The sequence below is a fragment of the Acanthochromis polyacanthus genome, chromosome 13 (assembly GCF_021347895.1).
Source record: "Acanthochromis polyacanthus isolate Apoly-LR-REF ecotype Palm Island chromosome 13, KAUST_Apoly_ChrSc, whole genome shotgun sequence".
Taxonomy (NCBI): domain Eukaryota; kingdom Metazoa; phylum Chordata; class Actinopteri; family Pomacentridae; genus Acanthochromis; species Acanthochromis polyacanthus.
In genome coordinates, this window is record NC_067125.1 from 15,076,563 (window position 1) to 15,096,820 (window position 20,258).

The following is a 20,258-nucleotide window of genomic DNA, read 5'->3' on the forward strand; positions in this document are numbered from 1 at the left end:
CGTCCTCAAGCCCTCACCACAGCTAACATTGAGACTTCAAACAGCTACAGCTCAAAGGGAAAGTCAGAAGAGAGCAAGGTTTCTTTCTTTTCAAATGGCAAAACTTACAGCTGAGAGAAAATATGAAACCAAATAATAATGAAAAAATACTAAAAAATGTGCAGCGAACCATCCAGAAACACTTGCTTATTACAAAAGCTTTAAAATGAAAACATAATCTCAGCTATTTTGGAAGCTAAAACATCAAAGCTGTCAAAATAACACTATCCTGCAGCGAGCTTTACAAAAGACACAAGGTTTAGTCTTCAAGAAAAGACAACAGTGAGACACACTGTGCACACTATACATAAAGAAAACACCCCCCAACTGTCTCTGCTCGAACCTCACTTCTTGCTAAAAGGGTCTTGTCTTGTCCTCTTCCAATTCCCCAAACTCCCCTTCACACGGCACTCATATGTTGCAAATGCACAAAATGCATCCTTCAGCTCATGTTCCCATAATTCTCTGTGGCAGCAGCGTGATTAATGCACACAACTATTGATTTTTTTCTTTGCTCTTTTTTTCCCCCCATTTCTTTCAGGCGAGTGCCCCTAGCCCCAAACACTTCCTACTTTACATTATCACAAGTTGCACACCGACTCTCCAATGTACAGCCAACGAATATGCATGTAAATAAAAATAAATACACAATAGCAGCACCTTTACACGGAAACATATTGTACAAACAATAAGCACCCCATCTCCCTTAGCTTTCAGGCAGCTGTGTGTGAGTGGACTGGGAAAAGGGGTGCAGTGAAAGACAAGGGTCAGCATTTCACTAACTGCTGATCTGTGTGGGAGGAGGGGGGAGCAAAATGATAGGCTGTGTTGTTTTCATAGGGTTTCACTGCAGGATGGGTGGAGTACTGTGCAAAAAACACAGTCAGGCACATACATGTACAGTATATTGTACCCGTACATGCACACATGCATAATAATGTCTAGATCTGGCTCTGTATTGCTCTGTGGTTACATGCAGGGATCATGCACTCCTGCTTGAGCCATGACCCATTTTCCAGTCTCCAAACAACAAGATCAACAAACTCTGTTTGTGTGAGCAGGAGAAACAGAGATGAGCGAGAATGAGATTGAGTGAAAGAGGATTGAATGAGGAAGGAAAAAGGAAAGTAGGAAGGCAGAGGAAAAGAGGAATAAGACCATGTGGCTAATGTGGCGCAGTCTCTTGTTTACCAAAGAAAAAAGCCTCACCCACACTCCTCTCCTCCTTTTCAAATCTCCTCCTCCTTCTTTACTTGTTCTCTTGTTTCCCCAACTCTCTTCTCACTTCCTTCGCTCTAATCTGCCCTCTTCCTCTCTATATTTCATTGCATCTTCTTTCCTCACAAGCTCATTTCTACCACTGTGCCCTCCTTTCAAGGTTGGCCTGACTTTGGGCGTGTTGAATTTACAGCCCCATCTCTGCCTGCCTCTCAGTGCCCTCACTGTCAATCTCAGTAAAAAATGGAGGCGGTGGCACATCACTGGCATGATAAATTCCTGCTGAGCAGCGATGCTGTAAACCAAACACCTACAGTAGCCCCTTTGAAGACATCCTTAACATTCTAGCAACTGGGCTGGTGGCTGGTTAAGACTGTGATTCTGTTAGCAAGCAAACTGTTTAATTAGCCTCTATAAGCACTCACAAGAACCCATGAGAGAAGAGTGAGCAGAATGCAAGAGTGAAGAAGCACTTTCACCAGTTGGTTAGCCGAAGCGAATGTGACTGAAAAATGTAACTGGAGATTTTTTTCACTGATGCCGTGAGTATTGGATGGGCCTATTTGCATAAAGCAAATAAAAAACAGCATTTTTCACGCAGGAGGAAATTGACTGGGGCACTGTGCCAAGCAGGTTATGCAATGAGATGCGAGCGAAACAGAGAAGTCCGATAGTCAAGGCCGGCGGAGGTGGATGGAGAAGAGAAGAGAAGAGAAGAGAAGAGAAGAGAAGAGAAGAGAAGAGAAGAGAAGAGAAGAGAAGAGAAGAGAAGAGAAGAGAAGAGAAGAGAAGAGAAGAGAAGAGAAGAGAAGAGAAGAGAAGAGAAGAGAAGAGAAGAGAAGAGAAGAGAAATAAAAAAACGAGAATGCAATAAAGTAGAAGGAAAATATAACAAGAAATAAACAGTCAAGCATAAACACTGTCAGCATCTGATATTGTTAGGGACATACAGTACATCATGTACAGTATATACAAAAACACAAAACTATACACACACAGATATATATATATATACAGTATATATGTATGTGTGAATGTGCGTGTGTGGAAAAGACCTCTGAGCTTGCATTGTGATAAAGGGAATCTTTTTAAAGTTGAAAAAATGTAGGGAAAAAGAGAAAACATACACTGGATGTAAATATATATATAATATCAGCCGCCTGCAGTTGGTCACACAGAGTATTAATTAAACTATTATAGTTTGTACATATATATATGTCATGATATGTAACATACAATAGAAAAATTGCCCATTGTTCAGTGTTGTTTTCCATCAATGTGTAGGTGCAATAATATATAGATTTGTGTAAAAACACCAAATTTCCATAAATAAGTCAGGTATGACGACAACTCAGATGACTGACCAGTCTATGTCATCTTAAAGTGCACATGGTGCCCAAACCTTGGTTGAATAAAGAAGACAAAGTAAGAAATCATCACACACAGTTAAGATGGCAGCACTTCCAGGAAGTAGGAGGGCCTTACGGAGCCATCCCTCTCCTTCGGCCACGCATTAAGCCTGTGTCATAATACAGAATAAAGCTCCCTGTCCTCCATCTGTAGCCTAATCTCCAGCCTGAAAACATGAAAGGCCTGCATGTCTGTTCCAAGGAGGTGATCCCATCTCCTCATGACAGAGGAGACTCCTCTACCTTCTTTCTACTTTTCGTTGTTTTCTTTATTCTGCCCGTCCTATCTCATCTCTCCTCACCTTTCCCCTCTTTTCCTGCTCTCTCCATGGCAGGTTGTCTCTCTGGCTTATAGTTTCTTATCTGTGGCTGTGTCAGACTTTCTCTTGGATTAGTAAGTGGATGATGGCATAGTTAGAGAGTCACCTTAATCTAGGCACTGTTACCATTTAGTCAAATGGGTCACGGGACATTTTCAATCCATTTTGATTAATGCATATTTAATTTAATCTGAACCAAAATGTCAGCAGAAAGCTAAAAATACCCATCACAAGCTCCCAAAGCCCGCAGTGGCATCTTAACAGGATGAAACTCAAAGATATTTACTTTGACATTGTTATTATTATCATGAATGACTATAAAGACCATTTACTTTGTTATTGGCTTGTGCCCCACCATTCTTAGAGGTGTAGTTAAGTGAACACCAAATTTGTTTTGTGTGTAAAATACAGTGCCATCCATAATTATTGGCACCCCGGATTAAGATGTGTTGAGAGCCTTGAAGCATACTCTCACACTGGAAATTGTAGAAAAATGTATTATAGGAGAAGATTATGTGCTGTTTTGTTGGCAAAGGCAGGTTGTACAAAGTATTAACATCAGGGGTGCTAATAAGGGGGCACACATGATTGAATGTAAAAGAATTATTTCTTAATGTGTGATTTTTTTCCCCACGGAATAAATGCACTTGAATTTTTTTTTGTCATTGTGGGCTTATATTATTTCGAAAAAAAACTGAATTTATTAGAAGCTGAAGAACACATCTTAACCAGAGGTGCCAATAATTATTGAGGGCACTGTATATAGCTTTATTACTGTCACAAAATCTCAAAAATTCTGATTGGTATTTCTGTTTAAGTTTACAAGATGGGTATAAAAATATTAAATGGACAGAAATGTAGAAACATGCATGAAAAGCTGAGAGCTGCACTGTGTGTTGCTACAGATGTTGACTATACATTAATGTTCCTTCTGCAGCTGCAGACTGCAAGCAAATTCAGTAAAAATTCAGCATGGTAGAAGAAAATCATTGAAGAGCTGATAGATTACAGCTAATAGTGCACATCAGGAGGACTCTAAGCGCCAAAATGTTCCTGCAAGTAGACACAAAATTTATGTCCAAATTGCACAACATACAACTGCTTGCATCTTAAATGAGCGTACAAGGTCTCTGTGACAACAGGTTGTTTGCAGCTCATTCAGTATCTAAGCACTGGTTTTGCTGAAGCTCTTGTCTGCAACCAAGGCCGGCCAGCTCATTACGCTGCCTCGCATCATGAATGATGAGAGACAAAAGGTAGGGAGATGGAAAACACAAAAACACACACCATCCCAGCTACATCCCTTTTCAAAAGCACAGCCACTTGACATGCAAATACACAAGGGCATGTAAAAAACAACACACAACAACACTGACGTGAATGTGTGCGCACTGATACACAAAGGTGCACATGTATGCATTCAAATGGCGGTCCACCATATAACATCCTGGCGGGAGCACAGTAGGACACAGCTCAACTCCTCCTCTCTCCACTCTACTTTCTTTCCTTCTTTTTTTTTGCCTCTTTCATCTCTCTATTAGCTCTGTCAATTGTTTATCAAAAGCAGCGAGGAGGCGATCGGAGCCGGGCATTTGAAAGCTCGTGCTGCGAGATCCATTTTAAAATTCATGACGGGTTAATGGTATGTTAGTAGCAACATTAGGACCCGGTGAGCTTGCATCGTGCTCATTCAGATTGAAAACAGGCCGCTTCAAATGACTACTAAGCAGTCCTCATTCTGAAAGGTAATTCATATTGTAATTAACTTTTCAATCACAGCTGATTAATTAAGACAAGCCCTAGTCTGTAATTATGCATCTATTTTTGACCCTACTGTGAATCACTGGATATTCAAAGATTTCAGCAGCTGCGATTTAAACCGGTTTCCTCTCTCCAACTTACTGATCTTAATAAAACACATTTACACCTGATGATATTAAGCAGGCAGAGCTGACATATAATCAGCACTGATCAAAGGTTCGGATGTTTGAGCGTTTCTAAACTGTGGGTGGTCATTAACATTTGCTCAATAAGAAAACGACATCCTCCGCCCACATTTCTTAAAACCATGCCGGTTATTTGGGTCTCTCCTAAGAGGAATATCTCAAGACCTGCTTTTCCTCTCATTCTGATGCACAATGCGAGGGTAGAGAAGCGCACTTGATGTTACTGTTCCCAACAAAAACCTGAGATTAATAATTCAGAGCGGCTGTGGGATAGCTTTATTTTGTGTCCACTGAGACCAAGTCTTCCTTTATGAAAAACTGGGGGGGGGGGGGGGTTGGAAAAGAAGTCTGAAATCTAGGCTGGGTCAAATTGCATCCAGCTGCCATTGTTGCCCCGTTGGTACCCTTACGGTGTCTCTCTCTTGTTCTTTGTTAACGCACAAACACAAGCGCACATACACTTCCTTCTAACCCTCACTCCTAGAGTAAACACACCCTCTCCATAACAGTGCGAGGTGAATCCGCTCATGCATCAGAATCTACCATCAAATATTTATCACTGAGCAGCAGTGATTTTGACCATGTGCTCATGCTTTTGACAGCACTCGCCTGCTGCAATACTTATTGGAGTAAACACGGACAATCCAATATCGATGTTCTTTTGAACACTTGCGAAAGAACTCAGAAGAACGCCCAGCATACAATATAATCCATCAAAGCCTCACTGCATATTCTATAGGCTGTCAGACCCGCTGGAAAAAAAGAAAGGATGGCACTACAGAAAGCTGATTTCAGAAATAATTGACAAAGATTGCTTTTTTTAATATAAAGAAATGGCAGGTGCATATATTCTTATCAGTGCATAGGTGTTTTTCAAATATATTTCCAAATTTAGTTTTGTTTTTGAAATGAACAGAGCGGAGATATATTAAAGTATTTTATCCTCATGATGGACACTTTCTCCAGCCGCAGCCAAGATAAACATCATCTCTGAGCCTTGTCTACATGATTCATTTCATTTGCAGAACGTAATCATATCTGCATGCTGCATATTTGCTCGCTCCCCGTGACATTAGGCAATGTCTTCAACCAGCAGCTCGCAGCGAGTAACTCGAGTAACCTCAAGTAAATAAGTCGCTGGCATGGATCAGAAGACACATCTTCATGCTTGAGCAGACACATTTAAAATGCCACCAAAACACCGTCCCAGATTCTGCCCTCAGTCAAATGACATCAAGTGCTCGCTTACAGGTCCCCGAACGCCCCAGTATGAAGCTAAATCAGCCAGCAGGCAGTACATGGAGCAATCAAAGAGATAAGCATTCCATTTAACTGGAGTAAAAATTCCACTCGCAGAAAGTTCTGGTGTCTTGTGTCGTCATACTGTGCCACTGGATTCAAACAACGAGGGTAACTAGGTCAATGCTATGTAACGCTAGGTAAACTGTTCCACTTTACCCCTTGCTGGACTCAAAAAGGGAGTTGGCTGAGGTGTACAGGAGGGGGAAGCGCAATGATTCAACGTGACAGTTATCAACATCCTCTGGCTAGTGAGGGGACAGAGCTGCACAGAGCTGCAGAGCCCCGGTAAAGGCAGACTACAACAGTAAACAGGTAAGAAGATGACTCACTGTTAAACAGAACACAGTGTCTAAAGAACACAGAGAAGAGCAAATCCGGAAGGGGGGTTGAGATAAACAGGCAAGAAAGGCAATAAACTGCTCCCTCTGCTAAGATTTAATCAGACAAATCTGTCATTACAGAAAGGCAAGAAAGGCAATAAACTGCTCCCTCTGCTAAGATTTAATCAGACAAATCTGTCATTACAGGGCGGACACATAAAGTTACAAATGGGACTGATCATTTAAACATTAATTGTAGCCTTTTACCTACAGATGTTACACATGAAGTTTGATTTTCAACAGGCTGTAGACATGGCTGGTTCGAGCACTAAAAGCTCCGTCTTGAAGTCTGTATGCAAAGTGCAGAAGTATTATTTGTGGTACCTGAGCTGAGTGAAACGGTGTCTTTCTCCCATGATACAACAGTGACGTAGGCCTCCACAGAAGCAGGGATAATGCACTTGAAGACGGCTACACTGCCTCTCATAGCCTTCTGGTCAGCCACTCTGACTGTGTAGGGTTCCCGTGAAACTATTGAACAAGAAAAAACACAAAAACATGACAGGATCTTATTTGTAAGACATTAATTACATTTCTGTATACTTTTGTCGACGAAGTAGAACCCATGATGAAGAAACATGCAACACCAGGGCCATAGGGTGTTGGCTTTACTACAGAATTACACATTCTACAACAGAAGATGATACGAGACTGAGCTCAACTTCTAACTGATTCAGTTTTGTTCCACGGAAAACATGTTTTGTCCAACACTCTGGCATGGTAGGCATGTGCAAATACTATAATACCCATCCCAGCCTTAGGCCTCCATTGCCGTGTATAGATTCAGAGACATGATTGAGAGAAAATTCAAAACACTTTGCTTTGCTTTGTTACTAAACAAATCTAAAATTGACCCAGAATCCAAAAGTAAGTAATCTATGGTGCAGATTGAGTTCTCAGTTTACTCATCATCCTTGTCATCATCACTGAATTTCACCTTTCCGGTGACAGAGCACAAAAGCTGAAGAAATAACCGTTAATGTTGCAGTCAGGGTCGCTCTCATTATTATTTTTTTTGCATTTATGTACACTGGCTTAAATCTTTTACTTTTCATCAAAGAACAAAATATTTTCTAACAGAGTTGTTCATCGTCTGGTCTGGTGATTCAACCAAGACACAATCATGCCAGTACAAGCCACAAAATTTGCTTCAGCTGTGAGTCAGGTAATATTGTGTCTAGTTAAAATGAATGGTAATTCAACTTCTGGAACTAGAGGTGCATAAAATAACTATAATTTTGCAACTACTGTATTATATGAAAAGACAAAATAATAAGCAACATGAGAGAAGTTAAAGATGAGCTTTTAATAATGTTAGACAAAAAAGCTGTTTTAAATCTGCTTTCAGAGCTGCAATTTTGGGTTTCATTTACAGCATTAAACCTAATTAGGCAAAAATTAAACAGAATGTCTGTGAATATGAAATAAAGAAATGTTATATCAATCTTTTATTTTGGTCAAAAAGGACAGTAAAATCCTTGTCAACATTGAAACTTCATCTGCTGAGGATTCCTGAGATGCACATTAAAGCTCCATATACTAGCTACGGATGAACCTTGTGGCCTGCATTGACCTTCTGATGTTTGAACATACTGTACATGTTTCTACAAAGGACGGTCAGTCGTGTACGTGACAGGTCATTGTAACTGCACAAACAATTGATTTATTTGTCCCAACTGAACACAATTATTTTAGCACATTAATCAGTACCACTACTAGAGCGCCTATGTCTTGCATGTCTTCTTCTAATGTATCCATCCATCCATTATCTATATATTAGAGTAGCAGGGGGGCTGGAGTCTATCCTAGTTGACTTAGGGTGAAGGCAGTGGACACTATTCACTCCTAAGAACAATTCAGAATTATATTTTTGGACTTTACACGGAGAAAACCCACACATGTTTTGCAGAAGGATCCCAGGCCCAGGCCGGGAAGTGAACCAGGGATCTACTAGCTGCAAGACCACAGTGCTAACCACCTTCTTCTAGCGCAGTTTATACTAATCTTTCTCTTGCTCGCTACAGCACCATGCCATCATCTGCAGACTCACCAGCTTTGATGTGGACATCCTGACTCCTAATCTTGCCAGAAGGGTTCTCGGCAGTGCAGTAGTACGTGTTGTCGTGGATCAGCTTGCTGAAGCTGGATGGCAGGAAGTTGAAGATCTGGAGGGTTCCATTAGGGTGGACGTGGCGGATGCCCGGGACATCGTAGATCTCCTCGCCAGTAGCCAAATACCACCGGAGCGAGGCAGGCGGCGCACCCCCAGCAGGACAGGGCACCGAGGTCCCTGTGGTGCTGGCAAATACTACCTCTTGCAAAGATGCATTGACAAAATATAAGCTGGAATGTAGGTCCTCACTGAAAACTGGAAAAGAGAAAACACAGGACATTTTTTGTTAAGCTTCTGTAGCTATGCATCTCTATTGTTATTTCAGTCTGTATGGGTCACTGTTTAATTCCAGTGAGCAGTTTGGAAACAACACTTCAAATTTAGCTCCCAAATAACATCTTAATTAGTCAGTTTGAGGTACTAAATATTTTATTTTGCCAGAGATATACTTTTTGTTTACACTTAGATGTTTTGAATATTAAACTATTTGGTGAAAACTAGAGAGCTCAAATTAGTATTCGTTCACTGTAAGTGTTTCTATTAATAGATCATCATCAGTCGTTCAGGATTCATCGACATACTGTAATCCCATCCCTGGGATCTTGGGAACATTAAATTAACATAAACTACCATCAATTATGAAATAAGGTCAGCTGCCTTGATCATGTTCAAGCTTCAATTTAAGCTGGCATCACAGTAAAGTGAACGACATTAAGTACAGTTTGTGCGGGAGCATTCTCTAGAGGAGATGAGGGTAATAAATGTCAACGTTAGACCAATTAGTTACATAGAAATCTACAGCTGTTTGATTTCAGAGTGAAGAAGCCAGGCCAGCAGATGTTTGCAATCTGAGCTTCTCTGTATGTAAGCGACAGAGTTTGTTTGTATTTCAGGCAAAAATACTTGTACATACAGTATTTGTGTTTGAGTGTATCGCGTTTGCCATCTCAGCCTGGTGACAAGACTGAAGCTCTGCACTAAATGGCTTATAGTGGCACTGGCAGCTGGCTTGGGCCTTCCCTGGGGAGAAAACATTTTAGCACTTCATAAATTCCTAACAAGGTTTCAAATTGCAGACATTTCCATCCTTTTCTCTGCTCCAGCAGCTCTAAACCAGCAATGAGGTACTCCAGTGGCCTGCTCATGTACACACGCACATCCACACAACCCTCATTTGTTGTGAGAGATTAGGAATGCTCATTCAAAATTATTAGCACACTAAAGATCAATACTGCAACTTTTTTTCCTACAAGAATTTGTTGACATATTGGAGATCCGGACACTTGCGCCTTGCCTGAAATACAAATAACTCAGGACCTTCTGTGTTACAGAAACAGGCATATGCATTGGTAAAGATATTCACATAATATGGACTAACTGTGGCCAGTTTTTATCCAAATGACGGCAGGAACTAGAAGGTTTAAGGCTTGGGGACATGCAGCAATACAAACCTGGGTTATTAAGGTGCACAGTTCAAAAGCCATGTAAGTAAAAATAACTGCGTGGTCGCACCATGCTTTACATATCTCATTATTTAATTAAAATTGTTTTTAAAAAATTCCATACACATTGCAGGCATTTACCGTAATATGAGACAAAGTTTAGTATTGCTGAAAGAACATGAAACGGTGCGTTGCTTTTCCATTAAAATGGTTGCAAAGTGAAAATATGCACTCACCGTCTCAGCTAACGTTAGCTGGCTTAGCGTAGCATTATACATACTAAAAACGACTAGTTATTTGACAGGTGTTTTTAATGCTGTAACTAGCTACGAGCTAGCGTTGATATTAGCATCGACAAAACAGGTCGGAAACTGAAAAAACGTACATATTTTATATGTGTACCTGTATATATATTTAGTATCTTACGCATTAAAGTGTCTGTTAGAGTTTATAGTGTAGTAGCTAAGTGAAAGGGACTAACAAACCCTTAGATTTTTTTCTTAGCCAACTGGTAGCCCCGTTGAGGCGTCAGGTTTATATGTTAGCTGCATCAAAAACATACTGAAGCCATACATATTTAGCATAAATTATAGCAACTAGTATCAAGATATATTCCTGTGAATGACATGCAGTTGTAATTTTAGTAACCTACATGGTCTCCCTGTACACTGTGATGAGGGTTTAGCCCTTATTCAAACAATAATTAACTTTGCGTGCCAGTAAATGAAGCAGGTACCAATCTAAACAGCCTGCAGTACAGCTTGAGGGTGCCTTTAGGTGCTAATGTGGGAAAAAGGTTTAAAGCACAGATAACACAACACATCACTGTATTTTTAGAAAACATATTTTGATGCTGTAACACAATTATCTCTTTTAACGTGTCAGCTGTAACTGTAGAAGGGCAGTCTGATTACGATTCCTGAACTGAACCGAATTGTGGCCTTTTATTGACTATAGAATCTATCTGTTATGTCACGTGCCTATATGTCACTCTGCTTGCAGTCTGTCCTCATGTATGCTGGTTTCATTTGTTGGATGCTAACAATGCACATCTCTGACTCTCTGCTGTACAGAACAGTTTGTTACTGCCATATGTGAATTGTACAAGGCGATGACTAACAATGAACCTCTGCTTCTGCACATGTTTTTGTTGCAGGTTTTGTCTGCTGATATAATACTGCGTAGCTTCCAGTATTTATTTGCTAGTCTGAATGCATATTTTCCTGTCCTAGAAAATTTACCTTGAAATGGAACAGGCAGCACCTATTTGTCTTTTTGTCCTCTGCATTTTCTACAGAGTTTCAATCCTAAGTTTTAATTCAAAACAGTTAAAGTAAATAATTATATATTCATATTTTCCCTCTTGTCAAAATGTGATAAATCAGGGATTCAGAATGTTGTATTAGCTCACTAATGTTTTAACATATTGTCAGAGGATTTCCCCCGAATGTCTCATTTGACCTTAATCCTAAAGCTAATAAACAAGATGTATAGTATGCATCATCTTTGCCAGCCACATACAAGGAAGACTGTGTAATGTTCACATAGAATATTGCATATTAAAGACCGGTTCTTTAACTCTATTTGACTGAACTAAAATGTGAAGAAGCGCAGTGCATCGGCTCCCAGCAGAGGAACTTTTGTATACACTGCCGCACAGTCTCTCACATCAAAAAGTTTTAGCCAATTTGAATCTTTTAAAATGCAGTGAGATAGTGTGCTGGGTTCTCGATGGGTCTGTGGCACCAGCCAAGATGAAAATAATACATCAAAGTCATATTAAATTCTGATTCATTCTCTTTTTCCAGCTGGCACCGGGAGTATCAATCTTCTCAGTGCTCTGTTGATAATGCAGACCGGAGGTGGGAGGGGTGGGGGTCAAAAACCCCACCTGTTCATGGATGGTGCTCAAGGTTAGTGAGAAGGAAAAGACACTTTGAAATCACTCATGTCTGCATTTTTAAAACATTCAGCCTTTCCTGATTAATATCCAGACATGATGCTCTTTTTGTGAATTCTGAAATGTGCTACTGATACTAAATATTCTGTAAATTTGGCTGATGCATTTCTATTGTAACATGTCAGCAAAACACTGTGTGTCAGTGCTTTGATGTGGAGGGATTTGCAGAAGTAAATCAAGACAAAGTCTTTTTCACAAGAAATTATTTGCACAAATTAAAAAAACACACAATAGCAATAATTAATTTAAAATTCCAGTGACAGACACAACTGGCACACATCAAAGTTTTCTGCAAATACTATTTGGGTACTTAGTTAATTGATACTTTGAACATTACTGTGCTACAATAGCAAATGGCTTGAGAGAAGTATAGATCAAAGAAGTGTGTGGTAGCTTGGAAAGCTTCTATTCTCTGCAAGCATCGGAGAAATTGGATTAGGATTTATGCCACAGCTGTTTTGATATTCGTCTATTTCACATATGAAAAGTACGTGAGAGCAACTCAATTTAGACTGGCTGAGTGATAGCGAGATTGATTTAATTAAAAAAAGAAATGGACTCTGGTGGAAGGGTGCATATCACTGCACTGCTCGTTTTCCTAATTGACTAAGCTCAGGAGCCAGACCACAAATGGTCCAATGATGCAGGTACATCACCCCCTAAGACCTCACAAAGAGCACCGTGTCATGCCCCAACAAATGGCCTCAGGGCCCAACCACTTACGACATTGCCCGAGAGAAAATCAGTAATTGGCATAATTTTTCATGAGCTCAACTGTAAAGGTGAAATAAATGACACTGTTCAATAATGCATTATATGCATCTATAATTGACTATGATTTTTTTTCCACCGGGATATCTTCGGGGAGAAGGGAAGACGGATAAAAGCTGTTTCATCTCAACCTTGGCCATCAGAATGCATCACCTTTTCTGTTTATCCTGTTTAAAATGTGTGCTGTGTTTTTTAATTTGGTGCTTACTGTTGTCGGTTTTGTTGCTTTACTATAATGTAGGAGGTATTCAAACCTGTCTTTGCAGAAATTCTAACAGATTTTTGCATTATTGTGCCACAGTTTCTAATACCAATGCAGCTGGCCGAAGCAGTACCCACATCATGGAGGGTAAGAGCTTTAATATATGTCCTTTTTTAAACCAGTGTAAGATTAGCAATACCACATAAAGCAATAGTGCTGAGGAGAATACAAGTTACCAAAGGAACACTGGCAAAATGATCAAAAATAGCTGCCGCTAATGTTTGTTTTTCATCAATTTCACCTTCTGAAACAATTACACGCGTGGACAAAATTGTTGGTACCCTCAGTTAAAGAAGGAAAAACCCACAATTCTCACTGAAATCACTTGAAACTCACAAAAGTAACAATAAATAAAAATTTATTGAAAATTAAATAATCAAAATCAGCCATCACTTTTGAATTGTTGATTAACATAATTATTTAAAAAAACAAACTAATGAAATAGGGCTGGACAAAAATGATGGTACCCATAACTTAATATTTTGTTGCACAACCTTTTGAGGCAATCACTGCAATTAAACGATTTCTGTATTTGTCAATGAGCGTTCTGCAGCTGTCAACAGGTATTTTGGCCCACTCCTCATGAGCAAACAGCTCCAGTTGTCTCAGGTTTGATGGGTGTCTTCTCCAAATGGCATGTTTCAGCTCCTTCCACATATGTTCAATGGGATTCAGATCTGGGCTCATAGAAGGCCACTTTAGAATAGTCCAACGCTTTTCTCTCAGCCATTCTTGGGTGTTTTTGGCTGTGTGTTTTGGATCGTTGTCCTGTTGGAAGACCCATGACCTGCGACTGAGACCAAGCTTTCTGACACTAGGCAGCACATTTCTCTCCAGAATGCCTTGATAGTCTTCAGATTTCATCGTACCTTGCACACTATCAAGACACCCTGTGCCAGATGCAGCAAAGCAGCCCCAAAACATTACTGAGCCTCCTCCATGTTTCACCGTAGGGACAGTGTTCTTTTCTTCGTATGCTTGCTTTTTGAGTCTATGAACATAGAGTTGATGTGCCTTACCAAAAAGCTCCAGTTTGGTCTCATCTGTCCAAAGGACATTCTCCCAGAAGCTTTGTGGCTTGTCAACATGCATTTTTGCAAATTCCAGTCTGGCTTTTTTATGAGTTTTTTTCAGCAGTGGTGTCCTCCTTGGTCGTCTCCCATGAAGTCCACTTTGGCTCAAACAAGGACGAATGGTGCAATCTGACACTGATGTACCTTGGCCTTGGAGTTCACCTTTAATTTCTTTGGAGGTTGCTCTGGGCTCTTTGGATACAATTCCAACGATCCGTCTCTTCAATTTGTCATCAATTTTCCTCTTGCGGCCACGTCCAGGGAGGTTGGCTACTGTCCCGTGGGTCTTGAACTTCTGAATAATATGAGCCACTGTTGTCACAGGAACTTCAAGCTGTTTAGAGATGGTCTTATAGCCTTTACCTTTAAGATGTTTGTCTATAATTTTTTTTTTGGATGTCCTGGGACAATTCTCTCCTTCGCTTTCTGTTGTCCATGTTCAGTGTGGTACACACCTTTTCACCAAACAGCAGGGTGACTACTTGTCTCCCTTTAAATAGGCAGACTGACTGATTATGAGTTTGGAAACACCTGTGATGTCAATTAAATGACACACCTGAGTTAATCATGTCACTCTGGTCAAATAGTTTTCAATCTTTTATAGAGGTACCATCATTTTTGTCCAGGCCTGTTTCATTAGTTTGTTTTTTTAAATAATTATGTTAATCAACAATTCAAAAGTAATGGCTGTTTTTGATTATTTAATTTTCAATAAATTTTTATTTATTGTTACTTTTGTGAGTTTCAAGTGATTTCAATGACAATTGTGGGTTTTTCCTTCTTTAACTGAGGGGTACCAACAATTTTGTCCACGTGTGTATAAAGAGCATTATATCAGTACGTCACAACAATGATAAAGAGGCATGAAGTCATACTACTATTCATATTATTCATTTGGGGACATATTTGATCACGTGATGAATCAAAGACCAATAGTCACTGTGCTTTTTGCTCCCTTTCGGTCTCCACCAATCACTATGGGACACATGTGGCTCTTCAGCTGCTATAAATGCTTCACTATGTCCATCGACTAGTTGCTAATTGTGTGTGTCAGCTGATTGGTGCCGGCAGATAGCATAATATGACTTTTTATTTATTTTTTTGCTGTGAACAGCCGCCTTCTGTAATTGAAATCAGCACTGATGAGAGAACGGAAACAGTAAACTGAAACAGTGACTTTGAGGACACAAAAATAGCCTGTAGAGGTCAAAGCAACTGCAGAGTCAGATGATATTTTTTGTGAGTGAATTGCTACAAGAAATGTCTAATTCTTGATTTTCACAGAAAACAAATGTCGTAAACAATGTGCATGACTTACAGCTGTGAGGCCTCAGACCAAACTTTCTTTTAAAATACTTAAGATAAATAGCCTGACATTTGAATAATCCAGCAACCATTGAATATTAGATTTTCTGTAGATGCTGCCACTCTTTTCTTCAGTAACAATCATTCAGATGTGTTTATGTAATGTGAATGCTGAATGCGGCTTTACAATGCGTTACAATGCTGCATTACATAACTGTGCAGTGCTGTAAATACATTCTGTAACTGCTTGACATTTACAAACCTTAAACTGAAGCACGCACTCGTTTGTTCCAAGAAAAGGTAAAATGTAGTTATAATCTGTTGTCATTTTTTCAATGTTACACAGGAAAATTTATCACAGGAATTTGATGTTCACTTTACTGAACTTTTTTCTACTGTGATTTCACCCAGCTGCTCTGATGATGTGATTTTGGGAAGCAGCTGTTCTAGCGATTTCACAAAGTTACTGTACAATATGACCAATAACAGCTATGGCTCATGATCATCACAGTAGAGCTGCTCAGTTGACAGGGTTTAATGAGCCAAAACAGTGAATTTCCAGAGCTAGTGAGGCACTTGATTTAAGTAAGTGTGCAATTATTACCAATCGGAACAAACAGGTAAATATTAATCAGAAGTAGGAAGAAGTTTCCACAAGATGTTTAGTCCTGAATTTACTGATTGACCTGATTTTAAGGGAAACTGTCAGTCAGAGACCCGATCAAAGCTGATCAGTAGTTAAAGACACTTACAGTTTGTGTGATGTAACTCTGTCATGTACCTGTAGTATTAAGTGAACGATCGGAGTGCCACGTGGGAAACCTCATTCCACAGTTACATATTCTGTCTTTCGTGCAGCAGCTGGCTTTTTGCATGTACACTCTCTGACATGAGAAGAAGAGAGAACAGCGGAGAGCAAACAAGAAGAGGCAAAGAGAGAATCAGAGAGACAGTGGGATTGATTCAGTTTCCCATATTTCAGAGGGCACTTGTGTTGCATCTGTTGAGCGAGCAGATCCATTGTCTGAGTTGTCATCGCCACCACGGCAGGGGGACTCGGCACCGCACGTAGCGTGGCACCGAGTGCCTCACAGTGACAATGTGACAGCAGGAACCTTGGGTAATTAAAGCAGCTCTCTGCTCTGTGCCCTCAGGGCAAGTCTGCCTGGGATGTGGAAATCATACCTGGCTCACTCACATTCAAGACTAACAGTAGCTGGAGCAATTTTCCACCTTAACAAATTCCTATTCCTGCTCAGTGGATTCATGGATAGCAGCCCTAGTGTGATGTATGCAGTGTTAAAGCATGTGATCAAGCTGTTCCCAGCAGCTAAATATAGGACTTTGACCTGTGCATGACCCACATTTCAGATACACCGTACAGGTATACTCTGTTTATTCTATCTGATTAAAATGACTTAAAACCATATTGTACCAAAGAGAATTTTGTTGTATAAAGTCAATGAACTTGAAAGTAGCAAAGTAACATATAGTGGGAAGAAGTTGTGATAGAGTCAGACAATAACCAGTTGGGGCCAGGGATTCCAGCGTGAGCAAGCATTCCCACTGATCTGATCTGCCCAGAGGCAATACAACATGCACGGAAGTTAAATGACTGTATTCCAATTTGCTCTCATGAATATTAAGCAGGGCTGTGACAGTAGAAAGGGCTGGCTGTACGCAAGCTGCTGATCCACACCGACAGATCTGTCCTCTGATGTCTAGGAGGGGCGGGCAACACTAAAACGAGGCCCCCACAGCAGATGAGCCTCCTCCTCCCTGGTCTATTTCCATGTCTTAAATGGGCCAGAGTGGCTGCCTGTCTCATCAAGGGGAAGCCAGAGACCCTGGACAGTTTCTCAGTTAGTAAAACTGAGCAATAAAGACATTGATGTCTAAATTATGCTGCTGCTGATAATGATGATGATGAGTGCACGAGAGTGGATCTGATGAGGGATCACACTGTAGCAAACTATAGCAGCTCCCTCTGCTGCTGCTGATGATGAATAAAAACCTCCACTAGTAGAAATCTAATATTGCTATGTGAGCAAACTAGAATGTGGAGGGAATCCCATGTCTGTAATAAAACGAAGATTACATTCAAAGTGTCGCATAGAAACACTGTATACTTACAATGGGTTGGATTTCACCATGTGAACCCAGAAAATAATGCTGCTGAACTACAACAGTCTTTGCAATTAGAGGGAACTTACCACAGATTATTTCAAATGTCAACACCTGCAGCATTACCTATTAATTAAAATTATTTTCTAATTTTACCACAAACTGCAGAGAGAAACACGGCAGTGTTGCTTCTCCTCAACCTAATTAACAAGAATAAAAACTGTGTATTTATAGCATAGCTAATGCTAATCCTTTTGACAAACAGGCCTCTGCAAATATATTTTTATAAATATATTTTATGGGTGATTTATTCAAGTGAGGTGCAACATTGGTGGTGTGCCACATGGAGTGATATACACACGTGGACAAAATTGTTGGTACCCCTCAATTAAAGAAGGAAAAACCCACAATTCTCACTGAAATCACTTGAAACTCACAAAAGTAACAATAAATAAAAATTTATTGAAAATTAAATAATCAAAAACAGCCATTACTTTTGAATTGTTGATTAACATAATTATTTAAAAAAACAAACTAATGAAACAGGCCTGGACAAAAATGATGGTACCTCTATAAAAGATTGAAAACTATTTGACCAGAGTGACATGATTAACTCAGGTGTGTCATTTAATTGACATCACAGGTGTTTCCAAACTCATAATCAGTCAGTCTGCCTATTTAAAGGGAGACAAGTAGTCACCCTGCTGTTTGGTGAAAAGGTGTGTACCACACTGAACATGGACAACAGAAAGCGAAGGAGAGAATTGTCCCAGGACATCCGAAAAAAAATTATAGACAAACATCTTAAAGGTAAAGGCTATAAGACCATCTCTAAACAGCTTGAAGTTCCTGTGACAACAGTGGCTCATATTATTCAGAAGTTCAAGACCCACGGGACAGTAGCCAACCTCCCTGGACGTGGCCGCAAGAGGAAAATTGATGACAAATTGAAGAGACGGATCGTTGGAATTGTATCCAAAGAGCCCAGAGCAACCTCCAAAGAAATTAAAGGTGAACTCCAAGGCCAAGGTACATCAGTGTCAGATCGCACCATTCGTCGTTGTTTGAGCCAAAGTGGACTTCATGGGAGACGACCAAGGAGGACACCACTGCTGAAAAAAACTCATAAAAAAGCCAGACTGGAATTTGCAAAAATGCATGTTGACAAGCCACAAAGCTTCTGGGAGAATGTCCTTTGGACAGATGAGACCAAACTGGAGCTTTTAGGTAAGGCACATCAACTCTATGTTCATAGACTCAAAAACCAAGCATACGAAGAAAAGAACACTGTCCCTACGGTGAAACATGGAGGAGGCTCAGTAATGTTTTGGGGCTGCTTTGCTGCATCTGGCACAGGGTGTCTTGAAAGTGTGCAAGGTACGATGAAATCTGAAGACTATCAAGGCATTCTGGAGAGAAATGTGCTGCCTAGTGTCAGAAAGCTTGGTCTCAGTCGCAGGTCATGGGTCTTCCAACAGGACAACGATCCAAAACACACAGCCAAAAACACCCAAGAATGGCTGAGAGAAAAGCGTTGGACTATTCTAAAGTGGCCTTCTATGAGCCCAGATCTGAATCCCATTGAACATATGTGGAAGGAGCTGAAACATGCCATTTGGAGAAGACACCCATCAAACCTGAGACAACTGGAGCTGTTTGCTCATGAGGAGTGGGCCAGAATACCTGTTGACAGCTGCAGAACGCTCATTGACAAATACAGAAATCGTTTAATTGCAGTGATTGCCTCAAAAGGTTGTGCAACAAAATATTAAGTTATGGGTACCATCATTTTTGTCCAGCCCTATTTCATTAGTTTGTTTTTTTAAATAATTATGTTAATCAACAATTCAAAAGTGATGGCTGATTTTGATTATTTAATTTTCAATACATTTTTATTTATTGTTACTTTTGTGAGTTTCAAGTGATTTCAGTGAGAATTGTGGGTTTTTCCTTCTTTAACTGAGGGGTACCAACAATTTTGTCCACGTGTGTAGAGGCTGCTAAAAAGAAAGTTTAGAATGTATGTGTGATGGTGACAATCACATCAAGGTGACATATTTTCTATATGTTTATATATACTGCAATAAAATGTATTTGTTGTAGTTACACGTAAGTGTCAAACTGATATGCTCTGAACTACACAGTGATGGTAAGTTTGTAGTCAAATCAAGAGTCAGAAATCTCAGAAATATTCCATCCTTTATATAGTTTGCCAAGTGAAATGCCAAAATGCCATGGAAACTGTAAAGTACATCACAACAAGATTTTATTCCACCAGAGCAGCATTTAGTTTTTTATTTGAAACATTTAATTATTTCTGAATATATTAATTCAGTGAAATAACACAAAAGTTTTGATGAGTGTGCATTCTACATATAAATACATTTATGCACATTCAAGGTTCAGGGTTGACTCGGTAAAGAATATTGAACAAAAATTGTGTATCTAGCTGAAGACACCAGAGAGTGCTAACAAACACCTTCCAGCTAAAACACTAAAACCATAGACAGGCGAAGTGAATAACTTTGATCATTTTGTTGCACTACATGTTCTGTTGGTAAGGCTTGGATCCTAACATTTATGTCGTTACTTTG

General features: G+C 39.9%; 1 protein-coding gene across 5 annotated transcripts in view; it reads right to left on the bottom strand.

Moving 5' to 3' along the window:
* The window catches only part of dscamb (Down syndrome cell adhesion molecule b), a 136,287-nt gene that overhangs the window by 104,647 nt on the left and 11,382 nt on the right, over nucleotides 1-20,258 (bottom strand). For all 5 annotated transcript variants that reach the window (XM_022197205.2, XM_022197204.2, XM_051957816.1 and 2 more), the window contains exons 2-3: nucleotides 8,665-8,982; nucleotides 6,939-7,085 (exon numbers count right to left, since the gene is read on the bottom strand). In XM_022197205.2, coding sequence (XP_022052897.1) covers nucleotides 6,939-7,085; nucleotides 8,665-8,982 — 465 coding nt within the window. The remainder of the gene's footprint in view (nucleotides 1-6,938; nucleotides 7,086-8,664; nucleotides 8,983-20,258) is intronic.